Source organism: Acomys russatus, chromosome 24 (assembly GCF_903995435.1).
Source record: "Acomys russatus chromosome 24, mAcoRus1.1, whole genome shotgun sequence".
Lineage (NCBI taxonomy): Eukaryota > Metazoa > Chordata > Mammalia > Rodentia > Muridae > Acomys > Acomys russatus.
Window position 1 is genome coordinate 48,682,779 of NC_067160.1, and position 24,228 is coordinate 48,707,006.

The following is a 24,228-nucleotide window of genomic DNA, read 5'->3' on the forward strand; positions in this document are numbered from 1 at the left end:
TAAGAGGACAGGAGATAGACTTCAGGCCCAGTGAGGCAGGCTGACCACTTCACACTTACAATGAGGAAGTGAGAGAGGCACTCTGGCTCTCAGTACCACCTGGAGACACTGTCACACCCATCTCTCAGGTCACGGGCGCTGACATGTTAGAGGCCTTAGAAGAGGAAAACCACAGCCTTGGATGGAAACACTCGCACGCACGCCAGGCTTCCTTCCTAGCTTTAGTGAGATGCTGCTCTCAAGGCAAATGCGCTCGTTTAGACAATGGCACAGTTGAAAGTACTGTCGAAGCCCTCAACATTGCTCTGAGAGCTCCAGCCGCAGCCTTTGTAATCTGCCTGTTTTAAAGAAGATAGTATAATCAATCCTCCGCCCCAAAGAATGGTCCATCATACCAACCGTGATAAAGAGTACACCTGTTTATTAAAAGGAAAAAAGAGAAATGTACACTTTTGTTCTTTGTTTGCTGTAAGAAATTTGATCAAGTTGCAAGGAGCTGTCTGGCATGGCTATGTACATCCTTGGTGGGACCGCCTGGCAGTGAGCATGGCTGGGCAGCACACGGCCCCTCCAGGAGATGCTCTGGCTCCTGGGCATTGCTACTGAAAGCCATTGCCAGGTTCCAGCCCAATGGCAGTGTCCCTGGACTGGATGGCACCCCTGCCTCCACAGCTTCCCCTAGAGCCCAGCAGCCCAGTGCTGAGTCCAGGCACTACAGGGTGCATGTGGACTGGGGCACCAGGCCTTGCAGGCAGCCCGGGCTGTGGTAGCAGACTGGGGCCAGCGTCACTGTTGCCCTGCTTTCTTCTCCTTCTGGAAGCTGAAACTTGTACGTCTGTTCAGTTTTCTTTGTTTTTGAGCAAAATAGTCAGCCCGGGCAGTGCTTGCTCGTGATTCCAGAATGTAGTTGACCTAGAAGGCAAGAAGACATGGCTGTCACTTGGCTAGGCAGCACTGGCTGGTCACCCAGGGTACAGCATGGGATGGAAGGGAGACCTGCTGGGACTAGCTGCTTCTGACACTGCAGCCTGGCAAGCCTCGTTTCCCCATAGAGCCAGAAGCCAGTCCCTAGGCTGTGATCCTTGGTGTGGGCTACCTCCCAGAGTGCTTCACACTTCCAGCTTTGGCTATCACATGACAACCCTGGCTTCCACATCTGAAAGATGGAAAGTTGGGGCAATGCTCCCCTCAGACTTCCTCTAATGTCTGCTGCACCCCACTAGTCAGGGCCAGGTAAGAAAAGTGAGTCTGAGAGGACTGCAGAGGGTGAGGTCACTGGAAGTCAGGGCGGACTTCATTTGGAGTGTGCACCTTCAGAAATGGCTTCCCTCATGGCTCTATACCTTCTGCCTGACTCTCAGGGAAAACACAGTTCTTTTACTCTCACACCTCCCAAAGTCCTGGCTGTAAGCTGTCTTGGGTAGGAAAAGGCAGCTAGAGGCACTGGGGCGGGGCAGCTGCAGACTAAGGCTCCAACAATATCCCTCAAACTTTCAACAGTGGGAGGTACAGGCAGGCGCAGGGGCACAGAAGGCCTGTCTCACTCGGCCATAGCTCTGCCAAGTAACCAGCTGAGAGCCATAAATCAGGATGTAAGCTGGTGAGGGTGATCTGAGACAGCGTGGACAAGGTGTGGGGCAGGCGGGAGGCACTCTCAAGCCTGGGGAACACCATCTCTGGCTCAGCTGACCCAGTGTTTGCAGTGTATTTTTGGCACATTTAATTTGACAAAAGCATTTTAAAATGGTCCTTAACAAGCCAACTATTTCCTAAATTTATTATCTTCAGTACTTCGTGATAATCACATAGATAATTTTAATGCAAGATTAATGTAATAATCAAAAGATAAAAACGCCCTTTGGTCTGCCATTAGCTGGTTAATATGCTGTGGCTTAAAACGTGCCCGATTTTATGCACTATGGAGGGTTTTACTTTCGATGCACTTTACAGCTTAAGGCATAAAAATATAGGGAGTTTTCATGGTCAATAAAGCCACAGCCTCCATCACTCGATCACAGAAGAACCCAGTGTGAAGAGCCCAACAGTCCCTCTGAGATTCATCTTGGGGCGGCAGAATGAGGGACTGAGCACTGTGTGGATCCAGCATATGGGGCAGGTGGAGGGCAGCCCTGAGTGGGACAGGCCTCCACCGAGGCTCTGCCCATTCTGAGACTTTGGGCCTCCATCTCCTCATCTATAAAATGGGGACAGTGACATCTATACTCTCTAGGGCAGTTGGGAGGGTTAGCTGAGATATGGAACATAAACACTAGATGTAGCTGCCAGTCAGTCTCTACCGAGGGGTCCCTTCATCATCCTATAGAAAGCCTCTGTGATGGCTAAGCTAGCACTAGCCTTTGGCTCTTAATTTCTCCATTTAATTTTGGTCTAAACTCTCAATTTTAGCTCTCATCATGTTACTTGAGTCTGGGATGGACCCTGATTCCTAACAAAATTTGGAGCAGGGATGGATGTAGCATGAAGGGAATGGTGGAAAAGCTGGTGTTCAACCCTTTAAACAAGGTGGGACATGGCACTGAGCCTTTGGTCAGGACCGCGGTCATTAGCTGTGAGGCGACTAGTCAGGTCAGGGATGAAACTCTCTGAGGCACATGGTGACGTGATATTTCTACAAACATCTTGAGATGCACACAGACATCTCAGGGGAGGAGGAAGGCCGGGATGAGGTGTTCACAAAAGCATCTGCTTTGAGTGACTGTTCAGTCCTGTAAAATGACTTCTCTGCACTTGATCTTCCAGTCTCATACTGAAGTCATAAACCCGTGTTTCTGTCATCAATCTGCTGTTGTGAAAATTATTCTGATGTCAAACACGGGATTATAATTTTACCAGAACCCTTCTCAAGTCTTGAATATTTTAATGCTGGCTATAAAAATAAGTCCAGGCCCTGATGAGGTGGGAATTGGGATTTTATTTTAACCCACTCTGCAAATACCTGGCACAAGCTCCTTGGAGCATCTTGTGATGCTCTGCCCAGTAACCCTTGGCATGCTGGGAGTCAGCAGTCCACAGAATGGGCACTGTCCTCACCCTGGTCCTCTGGGGCTCTGTTCAGTGTGGCCTATGAACTTCCCCATTTGCTTATGCCACTGTGTCTTGTCCTCAACCGTCCTCCCAGAAGGATTTCTTAGGTGGCCATGGGGTGTTTGACTACAGTAGTCATATAAAGCCAGGGCGTCCTGGGTACTGGCAGCACACATTCCAAAATCTGCCAAACCTATTGTTAAGTTCTTGTTCTGCCAACTTACCAGAACCACCATCCTGGCCAAGTTCCCTTTCCTCTGGGCATTTTGTTCATGTATAAATGGGAACTTTCAAGGGCGGCTCAGCTCCTGTCACTACCACCTGACTGCTCCCGGGAATGACCTGGGGGGCCAGTGCATCTCATCACTTTACTTTACACTTGAGCAGCTCCTTGCAGGGGGGCATGGCCACTACCCAGGTAGGGAAATTGAAGCCAAGAGGTCTAAGGTGACTGTCTGACTAGCCAGTGGCTTCCTTCTCATTTCTCAGCTCTGCCTCTCCCTTGTTCTAACTGTAGGACTTGCCTTGGGAAAGGAGCACTGCTTTGGAGGAGTCCTGTGAGGCTGTGCCAGCGACTGGTAGCCTGGGTGGCACCTGGTGCTCAGAGAAGGGGCCAACCTCAGGCAATCCTGTGAGCCTCTGAATCAACAAGACCCATGAGGTGCCTCCTAGCCTAGCTGTAGTCTCTCAGTAGCCCAGCTTGCTGCCTGGCCCCTGCCTGGGCTGCTGTGAATCTGTCCGTTTACTCAGGGCAATGTCAGCAGCCTACCTTTACAAGCCCACACAGCAGTTCCTGGACTGTCAGTATCTTGGTGTAATTTCTATTTTGTTCTGACTCCCCTGACAAGGTAGAGAGCTCTCTAGGGAAAGAGAAGCAACTGCTGAGGCAGCTGGACTGCTAGCTCAGCACAGGGAAAGGTACCTGGTGAGTGTGCTGAGCCTTAGACCAGGCTAGCCCTGGCTGGCATGCTTCAAACATGTTGGGAAAAATCATCTTGAGTGATTCAAAACTATTGTCTCCTCAGCTGGCTCCTGAGCCTCACGGGACATCCCTGATAGTGGCTGGGGTAAGTAAATGGTGCCTGAAAGGAAGAAAGCGTAGAGGAAGGACCAGGCCTTTGGGGGCTGGAAGGAAGCTGAAGGGTCCTGCTGTGGCAGGGGTTGAGCCACTGCTGCAAGGCTGCTGTGGTCCTGGCCTGATACTAGTCCAGGGATTACCCCACCCTCCTATCCGTCCAGGAGGCCACAGTGAACTCACCTTGAGCACAATTTCACTGACTGTGGCTGCATCGGACTCAAAGTAGAGGTGCTTATAGTCATGACTGCTTAGATACGTGAGCTTAAATACCGCGTGACCTGGAGAGAGGAAAGGTCCTGGTGAGTCACCATGGAGGGTGGGGGCCCCTGAGTGTCTTCCCCGACTCAAACTTGAGCAAGAGCACATGGAGGCTGGATGGCAGTGTTCCATGGGGTGGCTGCATTTCTCATCATGGGGCAGGTCTAAGGTAGACGGTCGGTCAAGACTCACAGTCCAGGTCCCTTCTGCACAGTGCTGACGTGTGCACCTCAGGAGGCCTTCCCTTCTAACAGTGCTGTTTCTACAGGGTCAGTGGCAGGGCGCTGGCATCTCGAGAGCAGACGGCTGATTCACCCCAAATGATTACAAGTCACTGCACTTAAACTGAAATAAGCGAGCAACGGCAGCCGGCCTTGCCATAGTGCTGGCTCCTACTGGGGCATGGCCTGGTCTGCAGCCCTGCACTGGTGCTGCTCCTAAAGGCCATGGAAGTGGGTGGCAGGGGTGCCGCTGTGCAGACGGCAGCATGCCAGCGCCTCACAATGCCAAGGACTTGGATTCCAAGTCTTCCCCACTCCCTTCTGTTAATGACTTCACTTCTTAGACTGCAGCTTGGTCCAACCTCATGACACCTCGTGCTCAGCCTGTGTTGCTGTCTGGCCTGTTCCACCATGACCGGCATAGAAAAGCCCTCTTGATGCCTCCATGATGTCCTTCCTGTGTGGCCTATCCACTGAACATGGCTGTCGGACCTGTTTCTTGTTTTGCCTGCCTGCAGCTGTGTCTATAATCCTGTCTGTACTTGATGGGACACACATGCCAGACAGGTCCCCAATTCTAAATGTCAGTATGTGTGACCTTCACAAGGACAGGCTAAGAGGAAGCTCTTGGGGTTCCTGGCCTCAGCCCTCCCCAGTTAATTTACATATGGCTAACCGTGAGAACTTCCAAACCCAGGGCCCTTCCAAGGTCTTCTTCTTCTTTTTCCAACTGTCTTGAAGCCAGTTGCCAATAATGTCAGCCAAAGGTGCCCTGAGGATAAGGTCCTGCTCATGCCTAGACTAAGAGCTCTGAATTCCCTAGTCCCCTAGCGCAAAGGCCCTCCTTCCTCTTAGCTTCACAAGGCCAACAAGCAACTATTAGGCCTCCGCATCCGCTGTCCTTTTAATTGAAGCTGCGGCTGGTCACGTTACTAATTAATAATATGTCACCCACATTACTGTAACTTCCCCTCCTTCCCGGAGAAATCTTCTGGGGACTTTATTTACAGTAGCTAATTTTTCAGATCTCCAAAAATAAACTGATATATGTTGTACATTTGTGGCCAGAAAAGTTGAGCTGCTGGTATTTTATCCTGGAAACATCATTACAATATACTAATTGGGACTATAAATCCTATATTGAAAAAAAAAACCAGCTAATAATTTCTTAAAAAAAAAAAACCCACTTTCAGTCACTTGACAAATTAAGCTTGATTTAAAATTGTGGCTCTAAAATGTTAGAATTCTTGACTGGAAACTAATCATTTAATTAATGTATAAATTGCTTGTTTCTGATAGGGAAGTGAATTCTCAATGCTCTCTCTCGCTCCATGCTGGAGTCTTTCTTAGTGACGTCATCTTGTGGAAGAACAATGAGGAGACATTTGTTGGCCATGCTGTGACCAAGCAGAGCTATCTATGAAGGACACAGGGCTGTGAAGGACAAAGAGACATTCCCCTAGGAGGCCTAACTGTGGACACCTGGCCATGACACAGACACCATGGCCTGGAGCTAGAAAGAGCCAGAAGGTTTAGAGAGGCCTGCAGACCTGAGGCTTCGGGGTTCACTGACCACTCTGAGAAGTGATCTCATGCACTGTCTACACCACCTGCTTCCACCTGTCACTGACAAACCCTCGAGATGAGCCTGGTGTGGTTTACTGAGAAGCTGATGCCATTTCCATCCTGCAGATTTGGCAGAGTCAAATCTACACAGCACACGTGCACAGGCCTTGACACTTGGGAGTGCAGTACCATGGGACTTAGCAACTGTGGGCCCACAGAGGGGAAGCTTGGGGACCATCTGCATAGGAGCTGGGTATAAAAACTAGGAGGACCAGAGGACCACTGACCCCTGCATCCCCACACTGCTTTTTGCTGTTCTTGGAGCATGTATGTCCCTTGCCTATCCTCAGTTCTTGCTCCAGTGCCCAGCTGAGGGTGAGAGGCAAGTGGGAACGATGCAGGGTCCACTTTCCTGTGCTTGCCTGCTTGCCATTGGCAGTGAAAGGAGAACCCCTAGAGATGACTCTGACCATAGTGTTGTGTGTGCTTGAGAAATCCCAGACTTGAGCTTCCATTTGAAACTAGTGTAAGGCTGGTGGAGAGCCACAGCAGGCAGCCTGAGCCACGGGCACAGGCACAGCAGCCATATTTTTACCTATGTTGGACTACCGGACAAGGGGATGATTTACCCCAAGCAGTTTTGCCTCTGCTGGCTCAGATTCTACCAGAGGACAGGTTAGGTGAAGGGACAAGAAAATGGATGAGGAAGCCGGGCGTGGTGCCGCATGCCTTTAATCCCAGCACTCGGGAGGCAGAGGCAGGCGGATTGCTGTGAGTTCGAGGCCAGCCTGGTCTACAAAGTGAGTCCAGGATGGCCAAGGCTACACAGAGAAACCCTGTCTCGAAAAACAAAACAAAACAAAACAACAACAAAAAAGAAAATGGATGAGGACCAATGTCACATGTGTTAGGAGGGTCCTAGCTACAGAGTGCTGCCATGGAAACATGGAGGCGAGTGACTGGCTTGGTAGGGGGAAAGCCCTTAGGGGCAGTTTTATGGAGGACAAAGGATGCTGGGTAAGGAAGATACAAGGTGCTGGCAAACTGGCTCTGAAGGAAGCCAGACCAGACAAAGTTCATGGTTGGTAGACAGGGACTGGCAATGCATGGATGTACCAGCTAATGAGGCAGACAGTGGGTCTCAGACAGGGCAGTGACATACATAGATACACTGTACTTTGGGGGTGCTTCCCTAGGGTTCCCCAGAGTCCAGGGGCAGAGAAACCAGTTGCAACAGTGACTGTGTGGCTGTACATTTGGCACTGAGCTGGAGACAGGCAGAAAGGATGTTGACTTAAGAGAAGGCCATGGTGGACAGGCTTAGACATCAGTGAATAAACAGAACTCACATTTGATAATGCCATCTAGTTCCAATCATGTGTGTATATCCTAAGCGTGACACATTAACTGACATGAATCTGTCAATGAAATGTGAGGGGCATACGCAATATGTTGAACTTTCACCAGCAGGGAACACAAAGAAATCACCGGCTTCAGAGCCTGGACTGAGGACTCTGCTCTCTCGTCCCCTGTTGCCATACATAGCACCTCAAGGCTCATCTTGAGCAAGGGAGGAAGTGGCACCAAATGACAGCGGGAGCCCATAGGCATGTGTCTTAGGGACCAGTGGGCAGGTGACCCTTGAACATTCCAAGAAAATCACCAGTTTTCATAGAAAGGGGCAAGTCACAGGCACACTCTATCTCTGTAAAAATGTCAGCTGAGGGAAAACTATGCATGGGAACCTAACGTTCAGTTAGCTCGCCTTGTCAAGTTCCATTGGGAATTAGGTGCCCAGGAGATGGATGTGGGCTGCAATCTCCAGGAGCCCACGAACCTGTGGTCTCATATTATCACCCAGAGACACAGTCCTTGCTTGAAACCACCTATATGGAGAAGGGGCTCAGTGGGGGTGACTCTTACAACTCCATGGTAACAGTTACCTGGTAATACATTCATTATTTGAAGGTGGTGTTTTTAGTTGGGCTTTCTCTGAGCCAATTTGCTTGTACATGGCCATAGGAATAAAAAGCAGCATAATGGGGTAAATGCGGCATCCAGGCATAGGTCACACACTCAGGGGAGCCACTGAGACGATACATGTTTCTGAATGTTGAAATGAAAATCTGCATATGTAAATCTGTCTTTATATTTACATATTTTAAAGAGTAAACCAGAGAAGATGGAATATAGCCATAAGAGGGCTAATTACAACCCAAATGTCAGAAGTAGAGACACTGAGCCTTTCTGTTGTAATCTGCCTTCTGGATTCTAGTTTTCCCAAGACAAGGCTGCCAGGGGACAGCGACTCAGACCCTGCTGTGGGGGAGGTGCTGAGTGTGAGGGGGTCTCTGCTGACACACCTGTCAGCACCAACAGGGTGGCCCTGGCATCAGCCCAGTCATTTCTGCCTAAAATTCCTGGTGCTATACTTGCCAAGAACATCAAAATGAGCGGAAGTCTCTTTAATTTCTTTTCAATTACTAGAACTATAAACACAATAGAAATTGCTCAAAATTCACAAGACAAAGGAAAACCCTCTACACTTCACCACCTACCTCAGGAACAAAACTGACACCCATGTAGTTTTTCTGGTTGGTTTGTTGTTTTTCTGAGCAGGGTTCTCTGTGTAGCCCTGGCTGTCCTGGAACTCACTCTGTAGGCCTGGCTCCAGGCTGGCCTTCATCTCAGAGAGCTGCCTGCTTTGTCTCCCAAGTGTTGGGATTACAGGCCTGTGTTATCACTGCCTGGCTAGTTGAAGGTTTTTATTGCGTGCGCGCGCGCACACACACACACACACACACACAATGTATACAAGGTTCTGACTGCATGTACACTTGCATAACAGAAGAGGGCACCAGATCTCATTGTAGATGGCTGTGAGCCACCATGTGGTTGCTGGGAATTGAACTCAGGACCTCTGGAAGAACAGCCAGTGTTCTTAACCTCTGAGCAATCTCTCCAGCCTCCTTATTTTTTATTTTATTTTATTTGGTTTCTTTTTGGGGGAGGGAAGAGGAAGGCTTCTCTGTCTAGCCCTAGCTATCCTAGACTCACTTTGTAGACCAGGATGTCCTGGAACTCACAGTGATCTATCCGCCTATGCCTCCCAAGTACTGGGATCAAAGGTGTGTGTCACCAAGCGTGGCATTGATTTTTTTTTTTTAATTATTTATTTTTCCTGAGACAGAGTTTCTCTGTGTAGCCCTGGCTGTTCTAGACTCACCTTATAGACCAGGCTGTCCTCAAGCTCACAGAGATTTGCCTGCCTTTGCCTCCCAAGTGCTGGGATTAAAGGTGTGTGCCACCATACCCAGCTCTATTCTGTATTTTTTATAAGAGTTCCTCTGCAATGGGCATCCTGGGTGTTGTGCACAAAGCAGCAGCAAACATGAGTGTGCAGGTTTCTCGGGGGTATGCTGGCACAGAATTCTCTGTGTGTATGTCCACCTTGCCTGGGTTTGTAGCATCTCACAGAGTTTGGAAAATACTGGTCCCCTGTGTTGTGCAGACTCCCAATGTTGAGGCATGTCCTTACACAGCAGTACAATCGTATTTTAGCACCACCAACTACATTAGAAAAGTCTTGAAGCAATGAGAAGCCAAGTTCCCAGAGATAGATACAAGTTTTCAAAAGTTATAGTTTTGATCTGAAGCAGTTTGACTTTCACTACTGGGATATAGCACAGCTGCTTCTTTCTACCTGCACTAGCAGGTTCGCTTACTTTGCTTTTGGAAAATGGCTGACAAAGGCTCAGGTTTGGAGAATCAGTTTATTAGGTGTTCCTTTAAGTAAAAATGGTGTCCCATTGTCAGGAGTGGTGGCAGAGATGGGCAGATCTTTGTGAGTCTGAGGCCAGCCTGATCTACAGAGCAAGTTCCAGAACAGCCAGGACTATTAAACAGAGAAGCCATGACTCAAAACAAAACAAAACACCCCAAAATGGCCAGCTCAGCTAGCACAGCTCAGCGGGCAGCCTTGGGGCAGGTGCGCTACTCACAGGCACAATGGCTGTCTGCATGGCCTTCAGGACAGGAACTAAGAACCGTGGTCAGGTGCAACACTAGCCTAGAGAGTGTAAGGTTCTGTGCTTAATCCCCAACAACACAAAAAGAATCAACCAACCAAACAAGTAACGGTTCACGAGGCCTCCGAATGACTCTCCTCATGTCTACACTTTCAATACATATTACATACAGGACAGCTCAATAGCCGAGCATGGCTGGAACTTTGCTCTTGGCTTCCCGAGAAGCCCAGAAGCAGGAATCACATTCAGTATCTAGAAATGTCCCTCCAGAGTGGCCTGCTTGGGACAGCTTGAGCTCATGGCCTCTGGAGGCTCATCACCAGTGGCAAACCTCCTCCTGACATAGCTTGCTAGATACTGTGCAAAACGATTCTTTCTACTGTAAGCACCTTATCATGTACCTTTTCCCCAGTAAGAGGAAAGGAAACCTTTAAAAAGAAGTGTGCGCACGCACGCACCTGTCCACGCTTGATGTGGAGGCCAGAGGGCACCAGGTCTCTGTCTTATTCCCTTGAAACAGTGCCTCTCAATGGATCTGGAGCTAGGCTGGCTGCCAGCAAGCCTAACAGACCCGACTCCACCTCCCATAGTGCTAGTACAGGTGCACACGCAGCCATACACTCTTACACACTAAGCCCTTCCTCCACCCAGAAATGACTCTTTCATCATGTTTGTATTATACAAGGCTCTATACCCTGCCACAAAACTGTTTCATGCTCTGTGCTCACTCTTGCTTCTTTGGCCCCACCCCTCCCCTGGATTTTTGGGACATCCTCATGGAGTCCGGCGTAGTGCCCGATTCACTTTGCAATCAAAGATGGCAACGAATTCCTGTTTCTCCTGTGTCCAGTGCTGGCCTTGGCACTTGAGCTACCACACTGGGCTTACTTTTTGCCTTCCTCCACTTTCAGATTTTATTTTATTTTGTGATCAACTCTTAACAGCTAGCCCCAAGTCCACACCCTTATTATTTAACTAGTTACTACCTCTTCTATTCTAACTTCCTGAACTTAACAAGTTTTGGAGGAATGTCCAGGAAATCACGCAGAATTGAAATCTGTTAAAAAAGAACTCGGTAGAGCTGCTGTTCTCACCTTCCTCATGCTGCGGCTCTTTAATACACTTCCTCACGCTGTGATCTCAGCCATGCTATTTTTGCTGTAACTTTATCACTGTAATTTTGCTACTGTTAAGAGTCATAATGTGCTTAGTGTGGTGTCACACACCTTTAATCCCAGCACTGAGGAGGCAGAGGCAGGTGGATCTCTGGGAGTTCGAGGTCAGCCTGGTCTACAGAGTGAGTCCAGGTCAGCCAGGGCTGTTACATAGAAACCTGTCTCCACAAAACAAAAGAAAAAGTCATGATGCAATTGTTTTTGATGATAGAGGTTTGTCAAAGGGCCACAGCCCATAGGCTGAGAACCACTGGGTCACAGTTAGGGCTAGACTTTCATGGGAGGGGACAGACACCTTTGGCTATGTGAGTAGCAAAGGCAGGACACAACCTATGCTCATATTTCTGTGTAGCCCCAGGCCACTCACCTCCAGGATGGAAATGTTTGTCTGCTAGTTTGCCACAAGATGAAGTCCAACAAACCCAGGGCTCTATAATGAGTGTAGATGCAACCCAGAGTTGCTGCCACGTTAGGTGACACATGGGAAGCTCAGAGCACTTTCATCTTTTGAGACAAATAATCTTTTTAGATAAAGAGCCAGAGGGCAGATATTTCAGGTTTTGTGGCAAAATTAAAAATATATTATAGATATACCAGAACACAGGAAAATGTTTCATCTTTTCCCCACAAAATTCAATATATACTAGTGGAATATATCTGGCTGACTTTTGAGGGGATATAGCAAGAAAGGATGAAGGTTTTCCCCTTGGGGAGATAATTTACCCAACTACCATTTAAATTAGTGTTCCCCATCATTAACTCACACCATCACCCTAAGAAACATGTTTAATCTCAGGCCGCTGAAGACAGGTAGCGGGCTGGGCTTGGCCTGTGCCCCCTCCCCTTCAAGGCCTTGCTCCCTTCCCTCTACTTGGTTCATTGGATTCAGGTGTCATCCATGGGCAGCGGCTTGAGGGCTTCTCTGTAGAGCTGAATTCTATCTGCAGTTTTCCTCCCCAGCCCTCAACACTTCTTCGTGGTGGTTTGGTGGTGACAAACTCTTCACTTTCTTATGATCTGGAATGTCTATCAAACCCTCATCTGAGGACCATTTGGGAGAATCCAGACTTCAGTGAGTAGAGCTGCCGCTTCATTGTCTGCTGGCGGGAAGTCGGCCACCATTCCTATCCTGCTTCTGCGATGTGCACAGCTGCTTTCTTTGGCTGCTTTTTGAATTGTCCTCTTTATCACTGGGTCTCAGCAATTTGATTGTGATGTGATGTGACTTGATGTGGTTTTCTTTATATTTACCCTGGTAAGCCATTGCTGGGCTTCTAAGGTTGGTGGTTGATTTTTTTTTTTTTTTTTTTTTTTGTGGTTGATATTTTAAATGAGGTCCCGAGCAGTGTTTTGTTCCCTGAGAGTGCAGCTACAGAGCTGTCAGGTGTGATGGGAGCTGCTGGCCTCTGCTCTCACCACTGGCTTTAGTCTGCACAGTTCCCATTGCTGTCTTACAGCTCACTCACTGTGGGAGGCGGATTCTGAACTGGCCCCTGATGATGCCATCTCCTGATTCTCATGGCTTTATGTAACCCCTTGCTGTTTATGGGATGGCCTTGTGGTTTGATTCTAATAACCAGTAATAGGAAATCCTGTAAGGATGGCATTCTGAGTTAGGGCATATGAAGCTAGGGCTCCTTGCTAGTATTCTCTTTGATGGTCATCTAGTTAGTTTCTCTATTGTGATGGTCATGTGACATAGAACTAAAAGCATTTTCCAAGACTTGAATTCTAGCCAGAGACTAGTGAATGTGAAAGCAGATTCTATGACATCTTTTCTTCCTTCTCCTCCATACCCCTTTCCCTCCTCTTTCCTCACCGCCACCCCCCATTATGAACAGGATCTTACAGTGTAGCCCAGGGTGGTCTCAACTTGAGCTTGTGAGTGCCGACATCATAGGCAGGTAATACCACACTTTGTACCTGGCTGACACCTTGACTGTAGCCTCAAAGAAGCCCTGAGCAAGAAGACCAAGCCAAGCAATGCTAGATTCCCCACCCACCAACCTATAAAATAGTAAATATAGTTGCTGCTTTAAGCCACTAAAGTTTAATTTGTTATGTGGTAATAGAGAACCCACACACCAATGCTTCTTATCTCCTTTATTTCTTCCATTAATGAACGTTTTGACTGAAGAATTATTACTCAGCTCTGAAATTTTCATTTTGTTCTTTCCCTTATTTACATTTTTTCTCTTTTGGGAGTGTAGATTTATCTTCATTTTACGTTTTTGATTGTATTTTTAAAAACACTCATCTTATTTTAAATTATGGGTGTGTGTGTATCTGTGTGTGGGTTTGTGCATGTGAATGCAGATGTCTGTGGAGGTCGGAGGCAGCACATGCATGGGACTGGAGTTCCAGGAGGTTATTCACTTCCTGACATGGGTGCTGGGAAGTGAGCTCAGAGCCTGCAAGGGCAGCAAGCTCTTAACTGCTGAGCCACCTCACCAGCCCCTTTGGACATATTTTAAATAGCTGTTCTGAAGCATGCCCATCTGCTAATTCAGCCATACCTGCCATTTCTGGTTTTATTTTCATTGACCGATTTTCTTCCTGCTACAGTAGACATTTCCTGCTTCTACGCTTGTCTTCTCAGACAGGGTCTTATTATGTAGCTCAGACTAGCTCCAAACTTGCTTTCCTTCTGCTCAGCCTCCTGCGTGCTAGGACTACAGGCTGGCGCCACCATGCCCAGCTCTGTGCATCTGAACTTCCAGCTGAACTCTGGATACTACAGACGAAGCTCTGCTGTGAGCACCATGCTTCAGAGCTTACTGGTCTCTGCTCAGGTGGTGGCTGACATAGTTGTACATCGTTTGGTCCTTTCAAAGCACCTTTCCTAAAATGTTTTTTCCCCCTGAGCTGAGGCTTAAATCCTGGGTCTTGTATGTGTGATGGGTGTTTCCCTCACTTCTACTGCTGTAAAGAGATTCTATAACTAAAGCAACTCCTGTCAAAGAAAGCATTTAATTCAAGGCTTGCTCACAGTTTCAGAGACTTTCTCCATTATCATCATGGAAGGGAGCATGGTGGACACAGACAGACATGATGCTGGAGAAGTAGCTCAGAGTTCTATATCCTGACTTGCAGGGAGCAGGAAGAGGGAGAATTGGGTCTGGCTTGTGCTTTTGAAATCTCAAGGCCCACCTCCTGTGACATACTTCCTCCAACAAGGCCACGCGCCAGAACCCTTCTCATACACTGCTGTTCTCTGATGACTCAGCACTCAAATATATGAGCCTAGGAGAACCATTCTTATGCTAACATTAAACTCTGTCCCCAAATTCAAGGTTCCTTTTCAAGCTTTGTTTTCTGAGCTTTACTTGGTAGGGCACAGTCTCTCTAGGGCAAGTGGACCCCAGGGCAAGTCCTGGCCTTTTCAGAGCCATCACTGAGTGCCCTGCATGTGCCACCATTTACTGGCAGGTGGCAGCCCAGACAGACAGAGCGCTTCCCCAAGGTAGTGCCTCCTGCCCTTCTCCTGCAAGGACTAGCTGCAACAGCCCCTCCAGCTCTTAGGTCTTCCCAGAAAGCCTCACTGCATTCACCCTGCTCTCAGGGATCAGGGCTGCTGTTTCCTAATATCTCTCACAGGAGTTTAAAACATCCTGTCCAGTTTTCCAGTCGTTTATGGTAAAAACTAATTTGCTAGCTCATCTTCAATATTGCACACAGGAACCTCAGAGGCAATATGTTTTGTTTTAATGCAGGTACAGCTACTTGTTCCATCTAAATACTTCATATATGGTGTTTTGATTTTATGGAATTACATATTTATTTATGGAATTTAGTATTATGGACTGGGCATGATCCATGACTGAGGCGTATAATCCCAGTACTCAGAACAAGGCAGGAAGATTCCCTTGAGTTAAGGTGGCCTGAGCTACACAGTGAGTTCTAGGCCAGCCTGACCCCCAGAGCAAGTGAGATTCAAAAGGTGGGGTGCGGTGGCACATGCCTTTGATCCACTGCTCTGCAGGCAGAAGCAGGCAGATTTCTGAGTTTGAGGCATGGGTTAGATGAGGGATGACGAGTTAGACAAATCTCCTGACAGGCAGACTGATGGTAGGTAATAAAGATGCTGAACTTCCAAGACTGGCTGGCTTTTCCCTCAGCCTGCCCCCACCCTTGATCCAAGACAAAAGCCTGACGGCTTAAAGGAAAAGGCTAGTGGGCCTTTCCTGCCAGTAGGCCTCGTGCTGATGGGCTGGCTCAAAAGTTCCAAGATCAGGACATGTCTGCACACAGTTGTGGGTCAATCAGCCATCCAGTCTTCCTTCAAACAGAGTAAGCCTGAGTTAGGGGAGGAAAACTCTTCAAGGACTTAAAACTACCCAGCCCTCAAGGAGAGGCCCAGCTTCAGGTCTTCAGAGCTGTTCTCCTTGTGCCTCGTGTGCATGTTTCCTCACTTCTAATAAAAGCCTCTCCTTACCAGCTGCTTCTGCCTGCTGTGTCTGAGATTTCCTCTGCTGCTACCTGTTGTACTGGAGATTTTCCCTGCCTTTTATTTCTTTAACAGGTAGAAAAAACAGGCCTGATCAAGACCCTTAGACAGTAACATACATACAGAGCTCCCGGGACAACCAACCTACACATGAGACAAAAACAGCAAGATATAAACCACAACAAAACAAGACAGAACACAAAAACAAACAGAAGACCCGCCCCCAAACTTAAAATAAAGACAACACAGTGAGGAGCTCGGTAGAAGCAGGAGAAAGCGGACTGACCAGTGTGTTGTTTTCCACAGCATCAGTCCCTGCTCTACCCTGCCTTATTATTTCGTCTTGTGTTAATAATCAAGAAAGGATGAGTTCGAGGAGAATGATAATAAAAAATCTAGGAAATGCAAATGTATGCAAATTTCCTATTCTACCTTGATAACTGATTTGTTATGATGTACCCATAAAACCCAAGTCAACCATCCAGTGAAAGCTCAGACACAAGAAGGTGGCTTCTCCATGACAGTGTGCCCACTCCTCTAAGAAACAGCAGCACCAGCTAGTGCTAGTGCACTCTTCACTTCCTTCTGGTGCAGTGCAAGTGAAGACTGTGTGGAAGCCGACTGCCTCGGCAGCGCCCATCCTCACAACACAGACATCACGCTGCCCTGTGGGCCGCCTCTGCAGTCACTGGTGTCTTTCTCATCAACCAGCTTGGCTCTTAGGACAACCTCTTGCCTTCTGCCTTTACCCCTCCAAAGGCCAGGCAGTACAGAAACAAGCATGTGGCCCCACTTAACCACACACCAAGGTTAAACAGCAGTGGCTGCTTTAGATCCCTTGTTAACACAACCTTCACGGTTCCCATGTTTCCAAGGCCCTTTGCAGAAGACGCACAACTGCACAACTGCTCCTGGCTGATTCTGAAGTGGTGAACTGTGACTACAGTGGGGCCAAGGGCTTCTGAGAGATGCAGGTAGGAGCATAATGGTGCCAGTCAGGTGTCAGCCCACAGCAGAGGGCAGTGGATGGGACACATGTTGAGAAGCTGAGTTCTCAGGGCCTGTCCAATGCCTGCTGGCTCCCAAGAACTGCTCCAAAATGTGGCGATGGCTGTTTAAAAGCGTTACAGTTTAGGTTACAGGTTACTAAATTGGCCAGAGAGCCTAAGGCCTGGAGGTGGCCACTGACCACACAAAGTCCCATGCCCACAGCTTTTTTCCACCTTTATCCTGAGCCACATTGAGTCTTTCTCTCCCACACTTTTGGAGAAATTGAGGCAGTCCCCAGTTGCTTAAGCCCCTCTTCCTGGGCTCCCTGGTTTGGGAAGGAGATGGTAAATAAATCCAGGCGCACTCAGCAGCACTCTGCAGGCGCTCGCCTCCTTCACTGAACCTGCACCTCATCAATCACACTATTGTCTGCTTGAAAGGCGAGCCTTGTAAATGTCATATCCACTCAGGCCCAAGGAGAGGCGCATCCAAATGCAGCAAGGAGTTTTAATTGGATAGTGTAATTAAACTAAAAAACCCCAGCAGACTCTCTCTGACAGGCTAGATGAAGACCCCTTTTAATTGGGCTGGGGAACAGATCTGTTAAGAGGACAGGCACCCTGCTTCTGACTGTGCTCCGGAGCACTCTTAGGAAAAGGCAATCCAGTAACTGGGGCATTTAATTCAGGAGAGTCCGTTGTTCTGCCATCAGATGGTACTTGCCGTATTTGAGCTAGAACTTACTCAGGAAGTGAGTCCATGTCAGAGACACAAAACAAAACAACAACAACAAAAACAGCACAACACTGCTGCACTCCTAACGTGTGAGGCCAGATCTCCTGGGGGTCAACAGGGCCTGAGGGTAGGCTGTGGGCAACTAGGGCATAAACACAGATGTCTTGCCTAGAAGCACGGCCATGGACACCACCCACCTCACCCATTTCTCCGACGCATGCCACAGGAGCACCTACAGAATGACAAGCATCCCAGGCACGTGCTCCTTCAGGAGCTGAGCTAGGTGCCTGTCATGTTGGAGAAGTATGGACATGTGTGGTCTCGGCTGGAGCTGTCCTGTCAGACAGGGAGAAAAGTGAGTGGGTGCTCAGCAGCTTTGCTGCCTGGGCTGGGCCATGACAAGTGACTTTAGTTTTAAAAAATCTGATCGCTCTGTCACCTGTCCTTCTTGGCTTTACTGGGAAAGGGGCAGGGGGTGCCACACAATGAGAAAAGAGACCCTGCATATGACAGTCAGTGAGGACACAAGAAGATAGAGGTCTCACAGGTAACCCACGCCGATTACCTTCAGATGGAATGCCAGTGTCCCAGAAGGTCAGAGAGCCCAGTGCTGGGTCTACAGAGTGTCTCTGAACTAGGGCTGTGGCGGGTACAGAGGTGGGATTTCAGAGCTCCTTCCAGAGTAGTCTAAAGCCAGCCAGTTGCTTCACTTTTTTTTTACACAGACCTCAAAGCCAGCAGCCCGAGTGCTCAGGTGGATTCTTCTGTTCTGAGGATGGTGATGACTTTGCTCCATCGCTGCTTTTACTCCTCATGGAGTCTGCCTGGAGCTCTGTCTGCAAACCTTTGAATGTTCTTAATACTGGTCTTTCTCTTTAGGTTGATAAACCCATTAAGATCATGTAAGTGAACACATATAATCTGTGAAAACTGGATACTGAATAAAGCATCAAGTACTTTTAGGTTTAAATGAAAACTACATAAAAGCATTTCAGCCATCAATTTGGCTATCGCTTCTAGCCAGTATGAATTCTGCTGGAAAAGCTATTTTCGTGCAGATGTGGAATTCAATGGGAAAGACTGACTCGTGTACCAACATCAATCAAAATGTCGACTTCCCTGGCAGCTCTCAACAGTAAGGCAGGTTCAAAGGTCACAGGATAAAGAAAAAGCCAAGCTCTGGTTCAGCTCTAATATCTCCTCGGTAGAAGTCTTGCAAAAGTACCCCTTCTGCATTAGCCTGGCTTTCATTAATCTTCTTGCCATCTTCTTTAACTAGTCATGCAGAACCGCTCGATAGCAAGGCGTATAATGGGGAAGGCCCTGTGCCTATTACCGCGTTAACATTCTCTTAAGCCCAGTGCAACAATGGAACGGGAGGCAGAGGAGAGCAGGACGCAGGGTGAGGTTCAGCAATTCAATCACAGCCTGGCTTACCTATGTACTCTGACCCACAAGACACAAGGGGCCTTTGTGTCTAACTGGCTTGGCCATTAAGGCCGCTCAAGATCACAACAAAGCTAATCTTTTCCATTTAAGCTAAATCAATGTGGACAAATCATTATTCAGTAGCTTTAATTTAATTAGTAAATTAAATACACTACTTTACAGATCTTGTCAAGTACTTATGAAAAGAAAGATTCATTTAAATGAGAGGTCACCAATAAGCCTAGCTCATTTAGCTCCTGGCCTTAAAAGTGAATCTTGCGTCTGATATCCAGGGGGTCTACTTCCTAGAGTCATGGCTGGGGTTAACTCCTAACCCTAGACAATTCCTATTTTGGGTCCAAACAGTTTTGAACAAAAAGCAAAGCATAACAAAACACCTCCCACCAATATAACCACAGCAGCAGCAGAATCTGATTTTCTTTAAATTATGCTATTGTAGGAAACGTAATCAGGTTACCTCCATTCTGCTGCTTCCTTAAGATTGTGTGTATCTCTACTTAATTGAGACACAGAGCGCTTCTCAGCTATAAAGATGACAGCTACTTTATTAAGGTCTAAATCTGATTTCTTAATGATGACTGCTTCCTTTAAGGACCTGGAACCTATGTAAGCTTCTCTTGACGAGGCCAGACCTGCTGTGATGGACACACAGCCTGCACAAGAGCCTTCCTTGGCACAGAAAGGCCCTGGTCCTGTTCAGCACTAAAACAGAATCTGGTACTTTTTAAGAAGTCAACCATCCATAGCCCATGTCTAGCCGGGATCTGCTAAGAGACATTAAAATTCACTTAAAAAAAAAAAAAAAAAAAAAAAAAAGACATGTGTTGGAACCCTTCAAAATTGCAAAAGAAACTCTAAAGAGTTGCAAGCCAGACTAAAAGAACACCGATTTGAATAAAGACAGGGCTTTCCCTCCCCTTAAATTAAGAGGGAACTTATTCTTAATTTTCATGGCTCCCATGAAGATTTTTTGAATTCTGCTAAGAGTCTGTATTTATCCATGCAGTTTTATTTTTAAAGGTTGTATCTATTTAGTCATTAAGTTCCAGGTCCTTAAACACTCACAGGGACAGAGTGATAAATCTTCTCTCTACACACTGGCCTAAGAGGGAGAAGCAGGGTGCAGGAGCGCACCGAGCTGGAGCTGTGCTAGAGCCTCGCCGGGCTGATCCCACAGTCTAATTTCGAGTTTCACCTGTGCTAACGCTCGTCACTTTGCCACGTCAGCTCTTCACACGCTTTTGGAGTGTGGCATCAATTAAACCTGAGTTGTGTTTCTCATGACGACCAAATGAATGGTATGACAGCGGCTTTCTTCAGAAGCCCTGCAAAATGGCCACATTCGAAGGATTTAAAACATTTCTCTTCTGCTCAAAATCCTGACAAACAAGTCTCAAGCAAGAGTGCAGGGACAGCTTCATTACGCTCCCACACTTACCGCCTTTTGTGAGGCGGGCTGCTTAGTAACACGTCTGCTGTTTCCACAACTAAATTACTCCAGTTGGTCACACGTTCCAGTCTTTGGGAGACACTTGTGTTATGAGAGATAAAAACATGAAAGAGAATATATTGCAGAAATCAAAACCTTATCTACTTCTAGACTCCTTCCCTTTGCCATAATTCATTCAAGAAGCCCTAAGAATAATTTTTGATGTAAACTCAGCTACAAACATACATCACTATGCTGATAAAAATCACAGGCTAAACTTATGAAATATAGTGACTTTCATTTCTTTAGTGCTGCTAAAATAACTTTTTTTCTAAGGTTCAACAGACATAAAAGATAAAAAGGGTTACCATTAATCCTTTAGAAAACAAAAAGGAGGAAAGAAAGAAAGAAAGAAAGGAGAGAAGGCAGCAGCTCCATAAATTAACCCCGTGGAGTGCGGAGGCCCTGAGGAGGGGCTTTTTAGATCCAGCCGCTGAATTAATTAGTGAAGATACTGGAAACCATAAAGACACAGTGTCAGCTGACTCACTCATGAACACCCTGTGTGGGTGTTGCTCTCTCAGTCCTGGCTCACTCAACTCAGCCAACATTTACTGCAGACAACTGCAGGGACTGCTGGCCAACCAGCCCAGTGGGGACTGGGACTGGGGACATGGAGGACCCTAAAAAGATAGTGCAGCACATTGAATGTGTGCAGGTCTGTATAAAGTCCTGGGACAATGACTGGAGATGAGTGGAATGGATGAGGCCAGTGACAATAGCCATACACTAGAGGCAGGGCCAGGCAGAAGCACAGAACCTAGTGTGTGAATGCACCTCACAGGCTGAGGTCTAGATGGGAAGATGGGAAATTCTGGCCTGTAAGGCCCAAGTGATCAGTGGTTTTCAATGCCAGTGAAGGCTGTGTCAAGGAATCAGAACTTTGTTTTGCAAGCCTATAATTTTAAACACTTAAAAAGAGATTTACTGTATTTGTGTTATCTGTGTATATGCACACAGTGCACATAGAAGAAGGTGTCAGATGCCCTCCAATATTACTCTCTCTGCCTATCAGTCTGAGGCAAGGTCTTTCCTTGGATGTGGGGTTCATTTTTTTTTCTTCAGCTGGGCTAGAAGCCACTAAACCCCAGCAACCCTCTGCCTCCTCCCCTGCCTGGGAGCAGGAGTTACAGGTATGCATGTAATAGAATGCCTTCTCTTCTTATTTTTAAAAGCAAAATGAAAATAAAAACAAATTTAAAAAGAAAAAAACCACCCAAAAGTAGCTTCACCTGTGAACTTCTTAAATTTGGAGTTCCCAAATACCACCCCCATAACCCGACAGGCTCAGGCCTTGTGTAACTTTTGAGTTCAGAGAATGCGGCTTGAGAAACACGGCTTCAGAGTACTGGGCACTGTTCTCTTTAGCCACAGCGGGACAAGGACCCCCAACGCCCTGCTGAGATCTCCAAGAGCTATGTACCTGGTTTGCATGTGAACACTAATGTGCAACAATTACTGTGACTGACTGATCCCACGAGCCAATGGGACGTGGGTGGCTATGACCCTTTCCTTCCTTCCCAGAGAACTGCTGGGCATGTGGCATTGGCGCCTTTTCAGTGCCTGGATTATAGCCTTCCTAGGCACAGCAAGTGTCTGTGAATGAGTAACCCCAAATCTGGTCCTCATTCCTCTACCAACCTCCCCACTACTGGTTAGGCCTCTGTAATATACTGGCCACCACTTGACATTTCTGAGTCAAAATGTCTCTCTTCAGAATATCCTCAGCACTTAGGAAGGAAGACGCTAGGACAACCACATCTTTTCTGGCTATGAAGAAGGAGTGGGTGGAATCAGGGAGAGGCTCACTCATGGTAGAGGGGTCTGGTAGCCGTCAGGCTCCAGAAGCAGCAAGCAATTTTCTCATGGGTGTCTTCTTGTAGGCACCTGCAGTCATAGGCTCACAGGGACGGCAAAGAGGAGACAAGAATGGCCTCACTTCTCTCTCTACCTGCCTAAGCTTTCCTCTCTTGCCAAGCTGGAGGCTGAGTTGAAAGGGGCTTTGTCATAGCTGGATTTGACAATGAAATTAAACACTCACCATGGGGTGCGGGGCAGGCATATGGCATGTGGCCAGCCTGTGAGCCTTGCTGAGGGGCTCAGCACTGTAAGGTGCTCTTTTAGTCATGATGCCCTTGGAAATCAGCCACATTAGAAACATTTCCTGGCTTTTACCCTTCCTAGTGTTCCTTTTGGATATATAATTCCTCATAACATTTGTTCTCAAATTCAGACACAGGAACATAGGACTCCAAATCAGATGCTCAGTATGTACCTCAAGTTACCAAGCCTGGAGCGACTAGGGTGAGCGCTGGGTAACATGAGATGCAGCAGTCTGAGAACCCCATTTGCCAGTCTCCCCTATGCAAAGAACAACAGGCACATATAAAGCTTTGGCCGTCTGCTTTCACAGAGAGGCTCCATTCTGAGCTATGTGTCCTTTGCAACCTTGCTAGTACTGGAGTCCTAAAAAATGATTAAGTGATTAATCTAAATACTATACTCAATTACTTAATTGCAAAAACATAACATGCCCAAACTGTATTTGGCGTAGTGGAAGAATGCCAGCCCAGTAGCAGCCTCTTCTGTAGAACCAGACAGAAGTTTAGTTATGGGTTAGAAGTCACATAGATGCCAATAATCTGGGTGTGCTGACACTTCCAGCATGATGGATGCCTAAATCTAGCCTCTAGCCCCTGCAGGAAAGCCTCCACCTTCAGTGGTACGGCACAAGGAAAGCAGATCCAGGGCTGACTGGTCAAGTTCCCCCAATGGGAAGGGACAGAAGTACAAAGTACATCAACTCCCCGCCCCCCCCACCCCGTCCCACCCCAGCCCCCAGGCAAATTCCTAGCAGGAATCTTCCTGGTGCCCCAGCCTTCCAGAGCATAGGTCTTCAAGGGTCTCCACTGACAGCAAGATGGAGCAAGATGGGGCTCACACCAGCTCTGGGTACCATAATACAATCCTGTTTGATTAAAAGAAATTTCTGGTAATGAATTAAACAGGCCCAAGGAAAAAAGGACATGGTGGCCATATATCCTCCCAGCGCCCGGCACCCAGGGAGGAGGGGTGAGGAAAGGAGACATAAATAAAGGACTACTCACTGGGGCTCTTTTCCTCGGCAAGGTCACAGGCACAGAGCAGGTCAGAATCGATTGAGATGGGTTTCTGCTTAATCCAGAACTTAGTGCTGGCTTTCTGATTCGTAACAGGGTCTATCTCGACTTTGTCTCCAGAGATACCTGTAAGACCAAACCAGACAAAAAAGAAGCCATGAGATGAGGAAGGTGCTAGTAACTTCAGTGCAATCATTTGGCCTGCTAGATAAATCATAAAGTGGCTGAGCAGAGTTCGCAGGGCTTTAGGGAACACAGGATTCTCCCCACAGGCAGGGGTTCACAACAGCACCTGAGACTCACAGGCTGGCTGCCTGAGCAAGCAAGCTGTGGGTGCTCTATGGAAGAAGTTAAATAGAAAGCTACTATGAGATGTACTTCTGATAGTCCAGAGACAGTGCAGACTTTCCTCACCGCTAACAGCATTATATCTATATTGTAATGACACGCACTAGACTACAGGGCCATTAAAAGACAGTTCTGATAGATTTTTTTCTTCTTTTTAAAATAAAGACCATAAGTGATAGATTATAATATCAATATAGTTTCTGATCTGGAAAACTCTCTTACACTGAAAAGTAGAGAGAGGAGACAGAATTCCCTGTGTGTCACAAATGATTTCCCAAGT

The 24,228-nt window shown here is 47.4% G+C and overlaps 1 protein-coding gene across 4 annotated transcripts in view; it reads right to left on the reverse strand.

The window, feature by feature from the left end:
• Window positions 1-258: 258 nt before the first annotated feature.
• The window catches only part of Mapkap1 (MAPK associated protein 1), a 212,760-nt gene continuing 188,790 nt past the window's right edge, over window positions 259-24,228 (reverse strand). For all 4 annotated transcript variants that reach the window (XM_051166492.1, XM_051166493.1, XM_051166489.1 and 1 more), the window contains 3 exons: window positions 23,589-23,726; window positions 4,304-4,401; window positions 259-912 (listed from right to left, as the gene is read on the reverse strand). In XM_051166492.1, the coding sequence (XP_051022449.1) occupies window positions 787-912; window positions 4,304-4,401; window positions 23,589-23,726 (362 nt within the window). In that variant the 3' untranslated portion in view covers window positions 259-786. The remainder of the gene's footprint in view (window positions 913-4,303; window positions 4,402-23,588; window positions 23,727-24,228) is intronic.